Source organism: Anopheles coluzzii, chromosome 2 (assembly GCF_943734685.1).
Source record: "Anopheles coluzzii chromosome 2, AcolN3, whole genome shotgun sequence".
In the NCBI taxonomy this organism is placed as follows: domain Eukaryota; kingdom Metazoa; phylum Arthropoda; class Insecta; order Diptera; family Culicidae; genus Anopheles; species Anopheles coluzzii.
Window position 1 is genome coordinate 70,515,731 of NC_064670.1, and position 17,539 is coordinate 70,533,269.

At 34.7% G+C, this 17,539-nt stretch overlaps 1 protein-coding gene across 3 annotated transcripts in view; it reads left to right on the forward strand.

Moving 5' to 3' along the window:
- The window catches only part of LOC120961224 (uncharacterized), a 29,559-nt gene extending 18,907 nt beyond the window's left edge, over positions 1 to 10,652 (forward strand). For 2 of the 3 annotated variants that reach the window (XM_049605834.1, XM_049605836.1), the window contains exons 5-11: positions 3,134 to 3,260; positions 4,102 to 4,200; positions 6,247 to 6,387; positions 6,888 to 7,174; positions 8,532 to 8,840; positions 9,480 to 9,764; positions 10,311 to 10,652. In XM_049605834.1, coding sequence (XP_049461791.1) covers positions 3,134 to 3,260; positions 4,102 to 4,200; positions 6,247 to 6,387; positions 6,888 to 7,174; positions 8,532 to 8,840; positions 9,480 to 9,764; positions 10,311 to 10,507 — 1,445 coding nt within the window. In that variant the 3' untranslated portion in view covers positions 10,508 to 10,652. The remainder of the gene's footprint in view (positions 1 to 3,133; positions 3,261 to 4,101; positions 4,201 to 6,246; positions 6,388 to 6,887; positions 7,175 to 8,531; positions 8,841 to 9,479; positions 9,765 to 10,310) is intronic. The other variant, XM_049605833.1, reaches the window with a different exon arrangement.
- Positions 10,653 to 17,539: the final 6,887 nt, after the last annotated feature.

A 17,539-nucleotide genomic window follows, 5' to 3' on the forward strand; every position in this document is an offset into this window, starting at 1 on the left:
CTTTGATGCACTTTGGGGTAAATGTAAACAACACCGTGTTTTGCCATTTTTTTGAGCAGATACTCGAATCTAATTCTAGCTTTGAGGCTAGAATAATCTAGACTGAAAATTGCAGGCTAGTTTTATGTGTGGTTTTGTATGGAGTGTTTACATGATTTCAGACTCCAAATGTCAAACTCCATACAAAAAACTGACTAGAATCGTGAAGGGTCCCATTTTCAGACAATGTTCCAAAGCAATCTTATCTTAGTGGTGGAAGCATATAATAATCTAACCGTATTAATACACGATGCGCAATCTCAGATTGCGCATATATTCGTTTTATCAAAACATAAGTCATTTCGCGTAGCCAACCCTGAGCTATAAACGTCATTTCCATACAGTTTCAGATTGCGCCAAGATTGCGCATAAATTTTCAAGATTATATGTCCGAGATATATAAATTTTTTTTGACAGATAAATATATCAAACCGATCCGTTTGACAGATAAATATATGCGCAATCTGAGATTGCGCATCGTCTATTGCTACGGTAAGAATAATTGTGTTTTGTAGATAATTCAAAGGAATATTCATTAAACTGATTACAATTCCATTTTGTTCCGCTTTCCCCTGTATGTTGCGATGTGATAGATGTATCCTCAATTTATTTGGGTTGCTTGGGGTTCCCGTGGTACAGTCTTCAACTCGCATGACTTAAAACATGTTCGTCATGGTTTCAAGCCAAATATGCACCTTCCCCCCGTAGCAAGGACTGACCATTCGGCTGCGTGGTACTAAATAAGTATCGAAATCCTGTATAGACCAGCATGACCGCGTGGATCGTTACGAATAGAAGAATTTGGTGTTCGGACTCCTGTGGTTTCATACGAACATGAAACACTTCAGACATGCTTTACTAATTTAGACCTTCGGCATCTTGGCGCGAAGAGAGATCCGTCTAAGCTAAATTTTTGCTACTGGGACTTCCACACGGATCCCAGTATCATATCGGATAGTTAAAAACTAACTATCACAAATGCCCATTTGTGGCAAAAAAAGACGATGACGAGACGAGAATGATGCTTGAACTTTCCTAGTGAAAATCTACATCAATGTGCCTGAAATAATGATTCACTCTGGTCATTCTCCTCATTGCGATCCAGAATTCACTACGCATATTACGAACGGATTACATATATGAGTAGGAGCTTTAATAAATCGTACCAGCATTTAGACTTTCTATTTCATGTCGATAGTTTTAAAAACAGAATTGGTTGAATTATTACTAGTCAGGTCGTCAAACGTTACGTTTTGTTTCATACGAGAGAGGGAGAGTTAAACTTTTGTAATCTATATAACACAAACAAACACACATAAAATGCATTTTTTGCAAATACCAGATGAGTAATAAACAATTATTCTTTTTCTTGACTCAACAACTTTCGCGGTTATGCCGGCCTAAAAAGGCTTTCGTTACTATGTACTACGCAGCCGAATAGTCCGGCATTGCTAAGTGGCCGGTTCATACGAGGCTTGAACCCACGACGGAAGTAGGTTACCACGGACGGACGAACGAAAACACATATCAAAGGATCACCGCAGTAACGTTGCATTCCGTTATCGCAGGACTCCACACAGCATAACACGGAGCGCAACATAACAACTGACAGCTGCCAAACGCTTCAGAAAACGCTTTATTGCTGGTATCATATTTTGAATATCCTTAGTAGGCCGCTCATTGCTCGTAGAAAAACTACCGGCCTACTGCGATGACCGACAGTTAATGAAACGCCTTACCCCTTTTTCCAAGCGTTTTGTGAAGCGTTTGGTTAGCTGTCAATTGTTATGTTGCGCTCCGTGTTATGCTGTGTGGAGTCCTGCGGTTACGGCTACGACCGACATAGGTTACTATAATTAAGGTTCTTCGTTACACAAAATACCGGCTTACTATAAACTCATAACACGTTGTAATCCCATATAATCCCATATAATGAGATTATAAATATCCCATGTATCCTTTGTAATCTTAACTATTGCTAAACAATGTCAAATCAATGCTCCTTCTTTTTGTTTGTCGAAATAGCATGGAGCGTGCAATAGCATAACGCATGACTGCTATTTTGACCGGTGCTTCATATCTCGCTTATTTAAATACTTTCTCTAGTTGTTAGATGGCTTATATCGTCCGAATACCCTTATGTAAGGTATCTGATGAAATCAACTCATCACCAATTGACATTAGAAATAGTTCCATATAACACCACTGGGAAAAGGTCTTTATATGATTATACCAAAATGGTAAAACAGACATGCATATGTCTTTTTAGTCATTAATTGGTCAGAATCTATAAAAAAACACATAGACAGAAAGCTCCTCAACCACCATATCCTTCAGGTTCAGAATTCTAGAATATTTTTAATAATTTTGTAATAGTTGGAAAGGTGGAATACTCAAGCTCAAGCGCAAGGCATACCCAAAACCAGTTAGTTTTTACTGTTTTTAAAAGAATGTAATGAATCTTTGTTCAATTGTTATTATCTAGAAAAAAAAACAAAAATCGATTATTCTTCCAACAATTCTTGGAATCTATATCTTTAACTGAAAATTTCATTGAAAAATCTGGAAAAAAAAACTCCCATTTAAATCCAGTACAGGCTGAATTCAATTGTTCAACGCTTTATAGTTGGCATTAAAGAAACCGTTTTTTTTTTTTGAAAAATCCACAGAAATCTCTTGGCCTGCCGAGAAAATTTTTAGATTTTTTTGTATGGATAAACGTGCCAACTAAAAAGCACATATTCCATAGTTGGCATGGAATCGAAGTTCAACCAGTGAGCTCCGACTGTGCATAACGGAAAAAGCAAAATGATGCTTCTTATAAAACATAGTTCGACGAAATGATGCTTACATATTTTTTTGTTTGCCATCAGTGACTCCTCCTCCCCTTCCCATCAAAAAGAATCTTCCAAGTTCAAACCCGGTGATTTATCGTAACACTGCGATATCGAGCAGGAATGTCGTCTTGGATCGAGTTTGAACCAGTGAACCATACATTCAAATTAAAGAATAAATAAAATATGCTTATTCACTACACTCTACAAAAATCTTACAGAGAAACAAGTTATTAATATTTCATTTTTATTTATCATAGGTTATGGTCATATAGCACCCAAAACATACATGGGAAAAATATCAACCATTTTTTATGCCATTTTGGGCATTCCACTCATGTTACTGTGTCTCTCTAACATCGGCGATATTATGGCTAGTTCTTTTAGGTAAGCACATTCCTTCGTGATTATTTTAAAATAGATTTATGTTGAATTTTATTCAGCAAGTTTCCATATTAAAACAAATGTTTTCTCTAATATATTTATTATTTTTACTACATCACAATTTACTTAGCGCAAAATTATAGTTTTTGCCATTGTAAAACGAAAGGAAACCGTAGGTTTGTTTGGAAATTTGCCCACTGGAAACAGCGCAACATTCAAATAACGCCCGTGCTACGGGTACCTTTTATCCGATTGTCCGTTTATCAGTGCTGTTCTGAAATGATAGACAACCCAGTTATAATACCATATTGTTAACTTACAAAACTACAATTTTTGACAGATTTAATATATGTTCCTTATAAAAACATGGATTTCATAGGAACCAACTGGATAAAAAAAATAGCAAAATTTAAAAATATGAATTTGTGTTAAAGCACATTTGGGCCTATTGTCTATCCATCCAGACCAAATTCCGACGAGTCGTCAAAAGTAAAAAAGTAGCAAAAAGTAGCATAGCTGCAATATTCCACGCAGAAATATATGTGTTCAACTGCCATTTTGTATGGTGCATTGTCACCACATTCGATAAAATATCAAATTGTTCATGTTTCCACACATGGAGTGTAAAAGTTCGCCATGAGACTTTATTAATATGTACATCTCAGCGAATATCATCATCGAAAACAATTGCATGTCATAGATTTTTATTCTATTTGACGGTGTGGCTAGGCGCACGCTAATTATTAAAGTATTTTTAAACTATTTTTTGTGAAGTGATCTTTCACAGATTTCAAAATAAGAAGAATAGAATGAAGAAAAACGATTGATATTATTATTGTTACAGATTTTTATATTGGCGAGTATGTTGTTATGTCTGTACGAGAGAACCTAAAAGGTCCAATTCAAGAAGAAGTCGTAGCAGCCGTGGAACCGTCAGGCAAGGGTGAGAAAATGTGAAATATTTTTTTATTATACTGTGATGTTTTAATTATTTTCAATAAAATGACGATGACGATGATCTCATCTCCCGAACAGGGTCGAGAAGAAAAAATACTATGTCAAAGATGTTTTATGTGAATAATATTACAATAAATATTTATTTTAGCATACATAATATGTATTATATGACATATATTATACGTCTTCTTCATTATGTTACATATATTATGACTAGAACGCAACACTCATCTTCTACACTTATAGAACCGCATGTATCGTACACGTGACGTGGAATTTTGTTTTATAAATTTGTTTACAGACAGAATAAAATAATTATAATAATAATACTTACATATATGTGTGATTCGTTTGTTGCCAGCAACTTTCGAAACGGCTGGATTTTTAACGAAATTTTGTATACACCTTATGGTAGCATCAGAATAGGTTTTAAGAAACACAACCTTTTCCGATGTTACACTTCACTTTATTTAATTGCCATTTTCTAAGTCACATACAAAGAGCAAGATTGCAATTATTGTTGTACACAGCTTTTTGAACTCAGTGTAATTTGTTAAACTTGTGTAATTTTACGATGCTGTCTCAAATATCCCAAGTACTAAGCAAATATGATATAGTTTAGATATTTGGGAATATCTAATCTAAGCTAATAGTATATAATACTAGCTGGCCCGACAAACTGAGTTATTCATAAAAAAAAACTAAAAAAATCCATTATTGCTTTGTTACTCGGGATAGTTGTATCGTGCCCGTATCCTCTCAGGATCCAATCATCGAGTGTAAACCGCCAGACCCCTCACACCAAGGGTCAAAGTGCTGTATCAAAGTGGGTTATTACAAGGTGTGTTTATTTAGAAGGTGAATTATTAGCGCGTTTGCTGGGCGCCATCATTGAGTATTGTTATGTCAAATCGCATACAATTTTCTATACCCCCCTCTTGCCCTTCCCGATTTTAATACCGGAGCCCCCAGTATTGTTATGTCAAGTCGTGAAATGTCAATTTGCTCTGAAGCACTTCACCTCCTAATATCCAAACACCTTGGGTTTATTATACAGGTGGGCTTATCCCGAACAAATTGACAGCCGTACTGTAGAAAAATGAAAACGAAATGACAGGAGGGGATTCGATCATTTGTTGATGTATGCGTGTGAATTCCAATGGCTATTTTGGATGATGTGTGGTAGTGTGGGTGAAAAACTACGTATCACAATCGAATCCCCTCCTGTCATTCGTTCGTCCAATATGGCCTTCCCGCCAAACCTATAAGCCCACCTAGTCCCTATACCCACTTTGGTGCTGTATACAACACAACAACAATCCTGCTCTTTGTATGGGAGTTAGAAAATCATTTTTAAATTATGTTTAGTGTAACATCTGAACGATTTTTAAGTCTTAAAACCTATTCTCATACCACCATAAGGTGTGTGCAAAGTTTCGTTGAAAATGATCAAGCCGTTTCGGAGGTTGCTCGCTGCAAACACCATGACACGAGATTTTTATATATACAGTGGAGCGCCGTTTATTCGGGTACTTATTATCCGGCTTTCCGTTTATCCGTGCTGTTGAGAAATGACAGTTCAATACAAAGGTGACATTGCGCTTTGAGGAGGATATTTAAAGTAGCGGTTAAAAGAGCACAATATCATAACAAAAAACACTATAATTCATGGCAAATTTCAAATATTCTCATGGGAAAAACAGGAAGTTAATATAAACTGGGTTATTTTTATCAACATATAGGAATTTTTTAAAAATTAATCAGAAATTGGTGATAAAATATATTATTTGACTCATTATCCGTGTTATTCGCTTATCTGGTCGAGGTCAAGTCCCGAGAAGCCCGGATAAACGGCGCTCCACTGTATAGATATTGGCGTATATGCTGTGTGTGTGTATGCGTGAGTTTTTAAAACTTCTAACACTAAATATGACAGCTACTCAAACGTGCATTGTGCTCAATATGTTTACAAATAATAAACAAGAATGCAACTATCCCGACTTTGAGAATTATTATTAATTCATATCTTCAGGAGAAGTTCTATGAGATCTGTTCAAGCAGCTGGAACAAATTTAAGACGCTCGGTGCGAAATTCTCAACGTTCAGCTGATTCAGGATTTGATCCATACTATGAACCAGGCTTATCTCATTCATATTCGGATACGGATTGCAGGTATTATACATAGAATTAAGCTACTAGTTATCAACAAAAGAGTTAAGAAAACATAACTTTTACAATTTGAAAAGGTTTGTTGTCATAATAACAAAATCAGGCAAAGAGATTTATTTTACATATCTTTCAAGTTGGTGGCATCGCGCTATTTATTATGCAACATCACAAGATGAGATATTTAAGCAATACGGCCTTTATGCAATGGACCCTTACTCCTAAATTAAAAAAAACAAGATGAGATATTTTTTACTAACCTAAAAACATAATATAGGGATGGATCAATGGAGAGTGGATTGCTTTCAATCCAAGCTATCTTCCCTACACTACACTAAGTATCGTGCTGTTAATTAGAAACCACCTATTATATACAGGTTATCGGATCGTATTAGTAGTAAAATCAGATGAAGTATAACATAAATTATTAATAATAAAAAAACATATAAAACAAATATACAATGCAACATGAACTGAAATAAATGTTATTTACTTCATCGTAACAGGTATAATGCTGCCATGGATGATGCATACTATCCCGATAATGATCGAAGCATGCGACAACAAACGAAGTATGACACTCAAAATCCCACCGGTCCTGGAGGTATACGTCACCAAATCAGAGGTGCTCCCAATCCCGATGCTTTTATGAATGATGAGTATCTCGCAAGTTCACAACAAATAAAGCGTCCACCCCCGGGACATTCCCGTGTCGAATCCATGGGACTCGATCAATCGCAAAGATCGTTACAAAAACCTCGTCAGTTTGATGGGCAATACAGAAAACCACAAGGTTTGTTTCTCTTATATTATTTGCAATCATCTTGTCTATGACAATGTTATAATTAACATTTTGGCATATATATATATATATATATATATATATATATATATATATATATATATATATATATATATATATATATATATATATATATATATATATATATATCTATCTATAACTTTTTTTTAATTTATATATATCGTTAAACAATGTGTAATATAAATATAATATATAAATATTAAATATAATTCCCATGGATTAAATATAATTGAATATTAAATTTATAATACTATAAATCTTCTTCTTCTTCTTTGCCTCAACAACCGTTGTCGGTCAAGGCCTGCCTGTACCACTTACGGGCTTGGCTTTCAGTGACTAATTGATATCCCCCCATAGCAGGATAGTCAATCCTACGTATGGCGGCGCGGTCTATTTGGGGATTGAACCCATGACGGGCATGTTGTTAAGTCGTACGAGTTGACGACTGTACTACGAGACCGACTATAATAATGTAAATATATATAGGGTGTTCGAGATAAATTTGACAGTTTCTGAGGGAATAGGAAAGGAATTTTTATCAAATTTATGTTAAATATTAAAAAAAAATATTTTTCTACAAAGTTTAGCTTACCATGTTTGCCGCATTTTTTATTCGAAGTACCCCCCCCCCCCCCTTCGCGTCGATGGCCGCCTGCACCCGCTTCCGGAACCGCGCGCAAGCCCGGACAACCATGTCTCTGGGGATGGCCGCAAACACGGCCTTTATTCTGGCCACCAGCTCCGCTTTGGTATTGCAGGACGCCCTGTTGGTGTCCCGCTCAACTGTACCCCACACAAAGTAATCCATAGGATTAAGGTCAGGGGAGCTGGGTGGCCAAACGTCGGTGCTGGTGTATCGGTCGAAATTGGCAGTGAGCCATTGGCGTGTTTTAACGGCCGTATGGCATGATGCTGAATCCTGCTGCCAAACGTACGGCCGCCCATTGGCCACCGTATTGTTTTTACGGTGTTCAGCGAACACATCGCCGCCTTCCGAATTTCGACATTCGTATGGCCGACACGAACCATCATAACACACGTTACGCGCTTGTACAATTCGGACGGGTTCCACATATTTACGGAGCTAGACATTTTTTACACTTGTTCGCACAACTTTTAGCAATCGAATGACATATCAATCATTTCGATACGCCAACTCAACCCTGAGATATAAACCCAAAGGCAAGGTGTCAAATTTATCTCGAACACCCTGTATATATTTAAAAAACAAATCAGTTAAATCATTAATTAATTTAGCATGTAAACTGTTTCTACTACTGTATAAATACAATTTTCAATTTCAATATTTTTCAATATTTTTAACCAGGAATGCGAGCGCAATCCCTTGATCGCCGTATGTTTCGGCAGGATTCACAAATGATAGACATGGATGATGATTCACCATGTAAAACGCCAATACTGTGTAACAAATATGCGCTTGACGATGTGGATGACCAGGACGGCAGATCGACGAGACCTAATCCACGCAGTCAATCGATGCCACGCCAAACAGGTCGCTATGGTGACCGTTTGATGCCCGATCGGATGCCCTACTATACGGAGGACAACGAGATAGCAGAAAATATGCAATCCGTGCGCAAATCAGCCCCACAACGACGTCGTGAGCCACGTCCCGGTAAGTGAATACATACATAAGCAAGCGTGCTATATTTCTGGCAAATTTTCTGAGACCACCAAACGTGACGACCACCAAGACGATTCTAAACCCAAGAACATGATTGACTAACTCACTTTAGTACACATCAGAGGGTTAAATCAGAGCGCAGAACTTTAAAAAGAATGAATGATGAACAAACACACTCCACATGTTTCGTGACATCATAATGTCCCATCAGCATCAGAACCCTGAATGAGATAGTACAATAATTTTACATAACTTTCTGTCTTAAAATAATAATTTTTTTCAAACACAAAAGTTATCTGTGTGACTTGAAGAAATGAATAAAGCAGACTATGTTGTAAAAATTTGTGACATCTATATGGAATAAATACTCAAACATCAGGGTGAGGCGAGAGCAGTCCATCTCGATTGGCTGCTGACTTCTTTTACATCTTACATCCAATGCCAGCTGTTGAGCGCGAGCCATCGCAGTCTCACGAAGAGACGCTGTTAAAAACATAAAAGGATTGATATTCAAACGAAAAAAAACTCTCCATTCTGACAGTACGCGTGGATCATAATTTACCGTTAATTACATGCTTGCAATTAAAACGATACCTTTTTCGCTTACCGTTTTAACTATAATTGCTGTAGTGCCAGCACCATCGCCACGTATAATGTCACCGATGGGATTCGCAGTTCATCGCCAAGCCCGCCATCTACAAAATGTGATCGATGATAATTCGCTCTATGATGACGAATGGGATCTCCACAGCGGCGAGCTTCCACCATCCTCCATTGTGCGGCCAGTGCCAATTTGGTTGTGCGTTTTTCTAGTCGTTAGTTATATCATTGCCGGCGCATTTATGTTTTCTGAATGGGAAGAGTGGAGCTTCCTTGATTCTGCATACTTTTGTTTCATAACCCTTACTACTATAGGTAAGTAGTTTTACAGCAAAATAACAATATTAAATTGTCAAGCGGATAGGTGAAATCAAATACAAATAATGTTTAATTATTGTTAAATACAAGGCATAGATACATTTTACTACAACTTTTTCAATTATCATTAATGTTAATGTGTTTACGGGCGATTATTTCTATACAACTATCCTATGCTTTATTCTACTTTTTCTATCTATATTCTACACTTTCTATACTATACATCAGTGCTCTCCTACCTATTTAGGATCGCGGACCACGTAGACTTTCAAATTTGCCACAACCCACTTCTTTTGAGGGTATTCATTTTATACACTTAGTTAAAAGATTTTGTTAATCAATAATATGTTTAAATCTTATTCTAGCCTGTTGATCGTGTAATTTAGATTGTTGGGAAAATGGCACGAAACTTTTTTTATTCGTGCGGTGCTATACATAACCTAAAGACAAATGCTTGTGAAATTGTATCTTAATTTCGTATTTTAAATTTTCGTTCTGCTAAGAATATCTATATGAACTTTACTTTTACTCAACTCTTTTCAGGTTTTGGTGATTTTGTTCCAGCTCAAGGGGTTAAAAATGATTCAGAAATTTCAATAGCACTCTGTTCTCTCTATCTTCTCTTTGGCATTGCACTTTTGGCCATGAGTTTCAATCTAGTACAGGAAGAAGTGATCTCAAATGTCAAAAGCGTTGCACGAAGACTAGGAATACTTAAGGAAGAAGAATTGGATGATTAAATCCAATTCTTCTTCCTTAAGATTAAATTAAATTTTTTTATCGATATAAAATTTCATCCTCATCATAGTATGTGTTTTTTAGGACACATCTTAATTATGTGAAATAATTTAATCTTAGTCGTACTTTTTTTCACATCTAGTTGAGCAATAAAATAATGTTCTTAAAAATGTTATCCAATATGTCAAAATAATCTCTTTTTGTTTGTTTTGTTCTCTCCAAACGTTTCTTTTTTTATTCAGAAAGAACATACTACCGTTCTAGGCGATTTTACTTAAAAATCCATATTACTTACCAAGTATTGTCAATTCATAACATTCTATGTCAAGATAAATGTAGCTTTTTATTTACATTTATCTCAAATAAGCAGTACAACGTGATAATAAATATTTTGCAAAGGTAAGTTTATAATAATAATTATTATTATAATTTATTTAATTTTTTAGGTAAGTTTATTATGTATCTATTTATTAACAGAAAATTGTTTATCTCAAGGAAAGTACAATTGATAACTTACACTTAGATACTAACTTTAAACCTAAAGCTACTCATAATCTAAATTAACAAGTGTCAGGCAAAACAAAGCTTAACAATGTAAATAAATTTTAAAAAAATACAGAAAGAAAACAAAAAATCTTATTTACCAGGTCACAACTGAACAGATAGAGCACACACAACACAAAGGAAAGAAAGTTGGAAAGAGAAAGGAAAACTATATTATATAAAAGACACATACGTAAGAATACTCAGAGGAACGAGAGGAAGAGAGACGGTTAATATGGGAGGATATCAATGCTGAGACAATCCTATTACAACGCAGGCTATCGTTCTGTTTACAAATGCAATACATTGTTTACATTGTATTACAAATACAATACAACACAATACAATACAATGTAACTACAAAACAATACAATGTAACAGATATTAATGCTGCTAGTTTTATAAGTATGTGGATAAGTAAGCATGTTTATGATGAAGTAATTTGACAATTGAAAACAAAAACAAAGCAAAAAGTAAATGTTTATTTGTATCACATTTCAAACCAAAAATCCGGGTAATAAAAATAAGTAAAATATAAATTTATTGTGTTTTAATCTTTGCATTAAAAATAATACACAACGCTCACATATATGAAATTTCGAAGCATATATATTTTCCCATTTTAAGTATATTTTCTTTTTCATTTTAGAACATATGATTCGACTGAACGTATGTAATTTTCTCGCCCATCATGTTTAATCCTTCGATGCCATAGACGATCACATTTACGCATGTTTTAACCTATCAACAGTACGTTAAGATTTAGCTACGCTCCCTAGCTTTATCAACCATTCAAATTGGTTCCTAAAATTCGAGAAGTATTGCTTTTCCCTTCCAATCGATAGCGATCGGAAACAAGTTAAATTTTCTAACATCATCATCATAAGTGTGATAGAACGATGGAACGAAGGGTAACGCGTACGCCAAATAACATTTCTTCTCTACCAAATTTCATTTTGACGAACATATGGTCCTGAACTATCGCTACTCATTGCCTGTTTTTCACATTAGAAATCTGCTAGTACTGCTGAATTCAGAAATGCTACATGTGTGCTAGGTTTGATATTTTTAGATGGTCTTCATGCATTAGTGGTGCACTTCGTGTGAAAGTTTTCTGGTGTCCTTTAACGTACGATACAAAATTTATGTCGAAATCAACACAGAGCTGCTAGCATTTAAAAAAGGGATGATAAGCAATTGAATTCATGGAATTGGTTTTTTTATAACCTGTTACCTGCTACTCTTTAAACCTTATGTTTTTTTTTATGTGTTCTAATTTGAAAATGTTTATCTTTTTTACTTTTTTATATTTTTCACCTGTGTCTTTATCTTATCCAGCTCATCTTTTTTTAACCTACCAAATTTGTAGCTGACGAACGATGTAATCCACATTAGCAAAAGTTCTTTATAATTTATTGTATTGAAGGTATAATTTTAAACATCTGTTAATATGTTTAATATGTTTTTCTTTTAGTTTGTATTTTATTGAAGGAACAGTCTTTAATGGTGCTAAAAACTAGAAATCAATATTTAAAATCCTAATATTCTATAAATGAATATGTCTAGGCCATCGCATGATATATCTTGATGTCATATACTATACACTACTTATACAAAACATTAATTGTTAATTTGAAACTTAAAAAATTACCTTCTTCTTTCTCTACTTGGTGTGACGTTATACGTGGACATGTTGGCCTATACAGGCTTTCGATACATAATCAGTACCAAGCAATGGGATAGCTGGTGCTTGCTATGGGAGGACGGGCCATTCTACATTTAAACCCTCGACGGGCTTGTTGTTAAGTCTTGTGAGTTGACGACTGTACCATAGAATAGCCTCAATTACCAAACAAAATACCTTGTTGGTGTTGAATAGCAATTATCATGAACCGTATGCCTAAGAGCAGGCGAAAGGAACTTTTTTACAATAAAGGGAGGGAATTCGAAACGCGCACATGATCTTTCAGGCTTTATTAAAATTCTAAATCTTTCTTATATTCTATTTTGCTATACATGTGACATATTTTTTTGAATAATTTCTTCCTATTCTTGCCTGCATGAGCTATGTCTCTTTTTATTACGTTGCGACCGATAATGGAACTTATCAGCGCTTTATTGGCCTTACATGACAGGATTATTTTTACCGCGAACTTTTGATATTGGTTTTATTCCTTAAGTTTTTCATTTTCTTTACATAATATAACAATATGTTGTTTTGTGATAATAAATCTACTTATATGAGAAAAGTGCAAAAAAGCACATGTAGTTTTAACCTTAACCTAAACATATCTATCTAACGTGCATAACCTACATTTGTAAAACTTTATCCATAACAAGATAGAGAAGGTGAGAGCTATGTACAAAAAATATAAACTTTTTTTAAATATATAATTAATTAATATATAATATATAATTAATTAATTAAGTATTCATAAAAATAATGCATTATTAATAAATTACTAACATATTAAATATTGTTCAATTGATTGAATAATTATAATAATTGAGCTTTCGCAACATTGTTGATAATTTTTTTGCTTAAATTTGCTATTAATGCTTCCATTTTTAGTCATTTATACTATATTTTGTCAAGGTTTGTCAAATTGGAATGTTCTTCCACTGATGTGGATTGAGGATGTTATGTTTTAGGCGGTTTCCAAGTTTTTTTTTAATTTGAAATAAATTTCGTGCTTATTTTGCCTCAAAGCCCTATGCATCTTTATGGTGTATGCATTTTTGTAATTGTTCCCCAGTTTAAATAAAATAATGAGGTTACTTGATCACTCATTTTGTTTAGTCTTGTTCTTATACTGAATTACAATCGTTATAATTTAATCCATCAACGCCTCAATAAGCTGGGCACAGTAAGGTAGTCAATTTACTCAACTTAACAACATGCCCATCATGGGTTTAAGTCCCGTGACTGCCATACGTAGGATATTATTTCAATAGATTTTACCACCATTTTCGATGTTTAAAATCTATTCATATGGTAATACAGTTATACAAACAGTTATATGCCTCTGATAGAAATATTTTATCGTTATTGCAATATATATCTTGCTCATTTATGGCAACAGCACTCTTTTATGGGAGACATTGATCTATTGTAACATTGTAACAAGTAATTAATGAATTTTATAAAATAAAACACGGCTTGTGTTTGTACATTCTGCTACAACAGATTGCTTTTTTCTGTGTTGATTTTTGAGAATACGAAATTTTTGAATAATAGTCTTTTAAAATATATCGTTTCTCGTTACATAACGAGTACAGCATATTCCCGAGATACGCGGTTTATGCGTTCCCTAGCAATTCGCGTAACTCGAATATCGGCGTAAGTCCAATATCACGTTTCACTTAACCATTTATTCACTTCACTTAACCATTTATTCAACATGTTTCGTGCAGAAAATTAGGAAACTTTAAAGTAGTTTAAAGATTTGGAAAAGGGAGTTTTTTTATTTGACAATTGTTTGAACAAATTGTACTGATTTGATAAACAAACTGTCAAATTTAAAAAAAAACAGCGTATCTTTAAATCCGCGTAAGTCGAGATCCGCATACATCGGAAACAAACTGTACATAAAAAAATCAAATCAAAACCATGAAAATGCCAACATCATCATAACTCGTCTACTTACAGTATGTCTATTCATCACACTTCTCATAACACACATCTGTTTTGCATTATGAATAAACTGTCATTCAAAATATCAAATTTCATGGCATCATCGACATCGCCAACGATGTGTGTCTAGCGTATACAGCTTTGAAGCAAACGTATACCGCAAACGCATTCTGTAAGAAACCCCTCCTTAATACATTTGAGGTGTCATAAATTTTCCTCACTCTAGCTCAGACGACAACATCCAACAATCTCACAATGACGAATTGTTATTTACGGAAAAGACCAGGTAAATCATGGCAAAAGGCAATGCAACGCTTCTCTAAAAACCGTACAAAAATACTCTGATCACCCCAGAGTAATGGACTTATTTTCTGTTTTTTTCAAAGGAGATCTCTAAAACAAAGATACATTTGGCAACCATCCATCTGATACTTTCGTTATTTTTATTTACGGGAACAGACAAAAAATACAATAGTAAAAACATACTGTACGTGGAAAATGTGTTCCCTGTACCTTCCTTTTCGACAAACGATCAAGTATATGTATGTATGTATGTATGTATGTAGGATATGAAAAGATCCTATTACTAAAGGTTCTTCTTGTTCACGGCATTATGGTCTACTTAAATAGGCCGGTTTGTTAAGTTTACTAGGCTTTTTTTGTATCATACAACCGAACAGTCAGACCTTTCTCTGCAGGAGCAATCCTGAGAGGAATCATAACTTATCGACATTCCAAACGGTCACGCGTCCATTCAATAGACCACTGTCACAGAAGTTAATTATATTGAAGCCTAGCCTAGAATTTCTTCACTATCCCTCATTCATATTGTACATTTTGCTTTCTTCACAAAATATGTTAACTAAAATATAGACTTTTCTTGAGTTACACGAATAATGCATTCCAAAGACATTCACGTAACTTGGATTTTCCCGTTCGTCAAATGTTACATTTTTTAGCCAAAAATAGTAGAGAGACAGTTATTTGTACACAGTATTAGCTATAATACCGCAGTTCAATACATGGTTTATGCATTTATGGGGACACCAGATCTAGACAGATATTAGGAGAATAATTTACGGATGATATGGCCACTACCTCATCATCAAAAGTACAAGATTTCTTTTTTCTTCTTCTTTGGGGCTCAACAACCGTTGTCGGTCAAGGGCAGCCTATACCACTTGTGGGGTTGGCTTTCAGTGACTTTTCGATTACCCCCCATAGCAGTCAGTCCTACGTATGGCGGCACGGTATATTTGAGGCTTGAACCAATGATGGGCATGTTGTTAAGTCGTACGGACGGGCATGTTGTAAGTCGCTTAAAAGACACAGGTTGGTAAATAAGAAATGAAGAAAAAATAATTTCTTCATTTATTACAAAGAAAACTTCAAAATATGCAGAACGTTGAGTAAAAAATTGCTTTGCCTATTTTGGCCCCAAGATATATGGAAAATTCCTTTTTTGTAGCAATCTGAGAACTATACAATGGTTTAACCGCATGTATAAATGCAGTGTTACTGTAATTTTTTTCTTCTTCCATGTCTAGTGTTTTTACACAAAAACTGAAAGCTGATCAAAAATGATTTGTATCAATAATAATATGAAACATGAACAAGCGTCTTAGGTTACGCTGTACGAAGTAATATCAACCAACTATTTGTAGGCGCAGGAGTATTGATGTAACTTTCTTTGTACATAACCTAGTGAAAGACTGGTTCAATTCATGCAATACTTTTCTACTCTTAATATATATTGTTACTCAATATGTATTTCACTATACACTGTACTAATATTAATATTACGAACTAATATTATATATTTCTCTCATCATCACTGGTTATGAAATTGATGACTCTACATAATCATGTTAATGCCAGCAAAGGTTGTTTAGTTAATAGCTGAAGTAAATTCAATCAATTAAATAATTACCGTATTTCATGTTTCTTTATATTTGACATTGATATATGGTTTTACTTTGCGTTTCATTTATAGAGATTATTCCAACAAAATTTTCTTAAGTTAAGTATTTACCGATTTACTCCACATACACACATTCATTTAACACTGTTGTCGCCGTCGTAACATTGCGATCGCACAGCTAGAATTATTCTTGTCTTTGCAGAAAGAAAGAAGATCAAGAAGAGAGAAAAATATGTTCTATTTTCATACCAGACAGCGTCAAACGTAAACATATAACGCAACTCATGGACGTCGTGGTTTAACAGTGTCTACCACCATGCACGTTCAATATCGAAATCAAGGATCACGACCACTCTTATACTATATAACTACTGCGAAAACGTAAATTTACTTAGCGCAACACCACAATCATTCAATCTACCTGCAAACTCTGAATAAACGGTAAAGTTTTCACGTTTTGAGAACGCCGAGCGGCTGTCCGCTTGAAGATAATTGAACATGACAAGTTCGTTTTTGTGCATGTGAACTGCGAACAACGAACCATGGTTTCAGGTATGAGACATTTATCAGGCAGCAAAAAAGACACCACTCTGAACGGGAGATCATGATCGAACGTGTCATGTTTATTTTTGGACACTATTGCATGATACCGCCACGCCACCAGAATTCTGTGACTAAAAACTGTGTCAGACACGGTTTTCATGCAAAAAAAAACCTTGTGCCAAACTGATTCATATAAACTGAATGATAATGTATACTAGAAAAACCGCAGATGTGTTATGAAAAAATGAATCTTATTGACGAATAATACCACTTCCGATACGATTTCAAACCGTTCGCCGTTTGCGCAACGTACGTCTGAGGTTGAGTGTTATACTTGATCGTTCACTCCAATGAAACACGTGAAAATATATTTTCACATCTTTCTGAACTCAT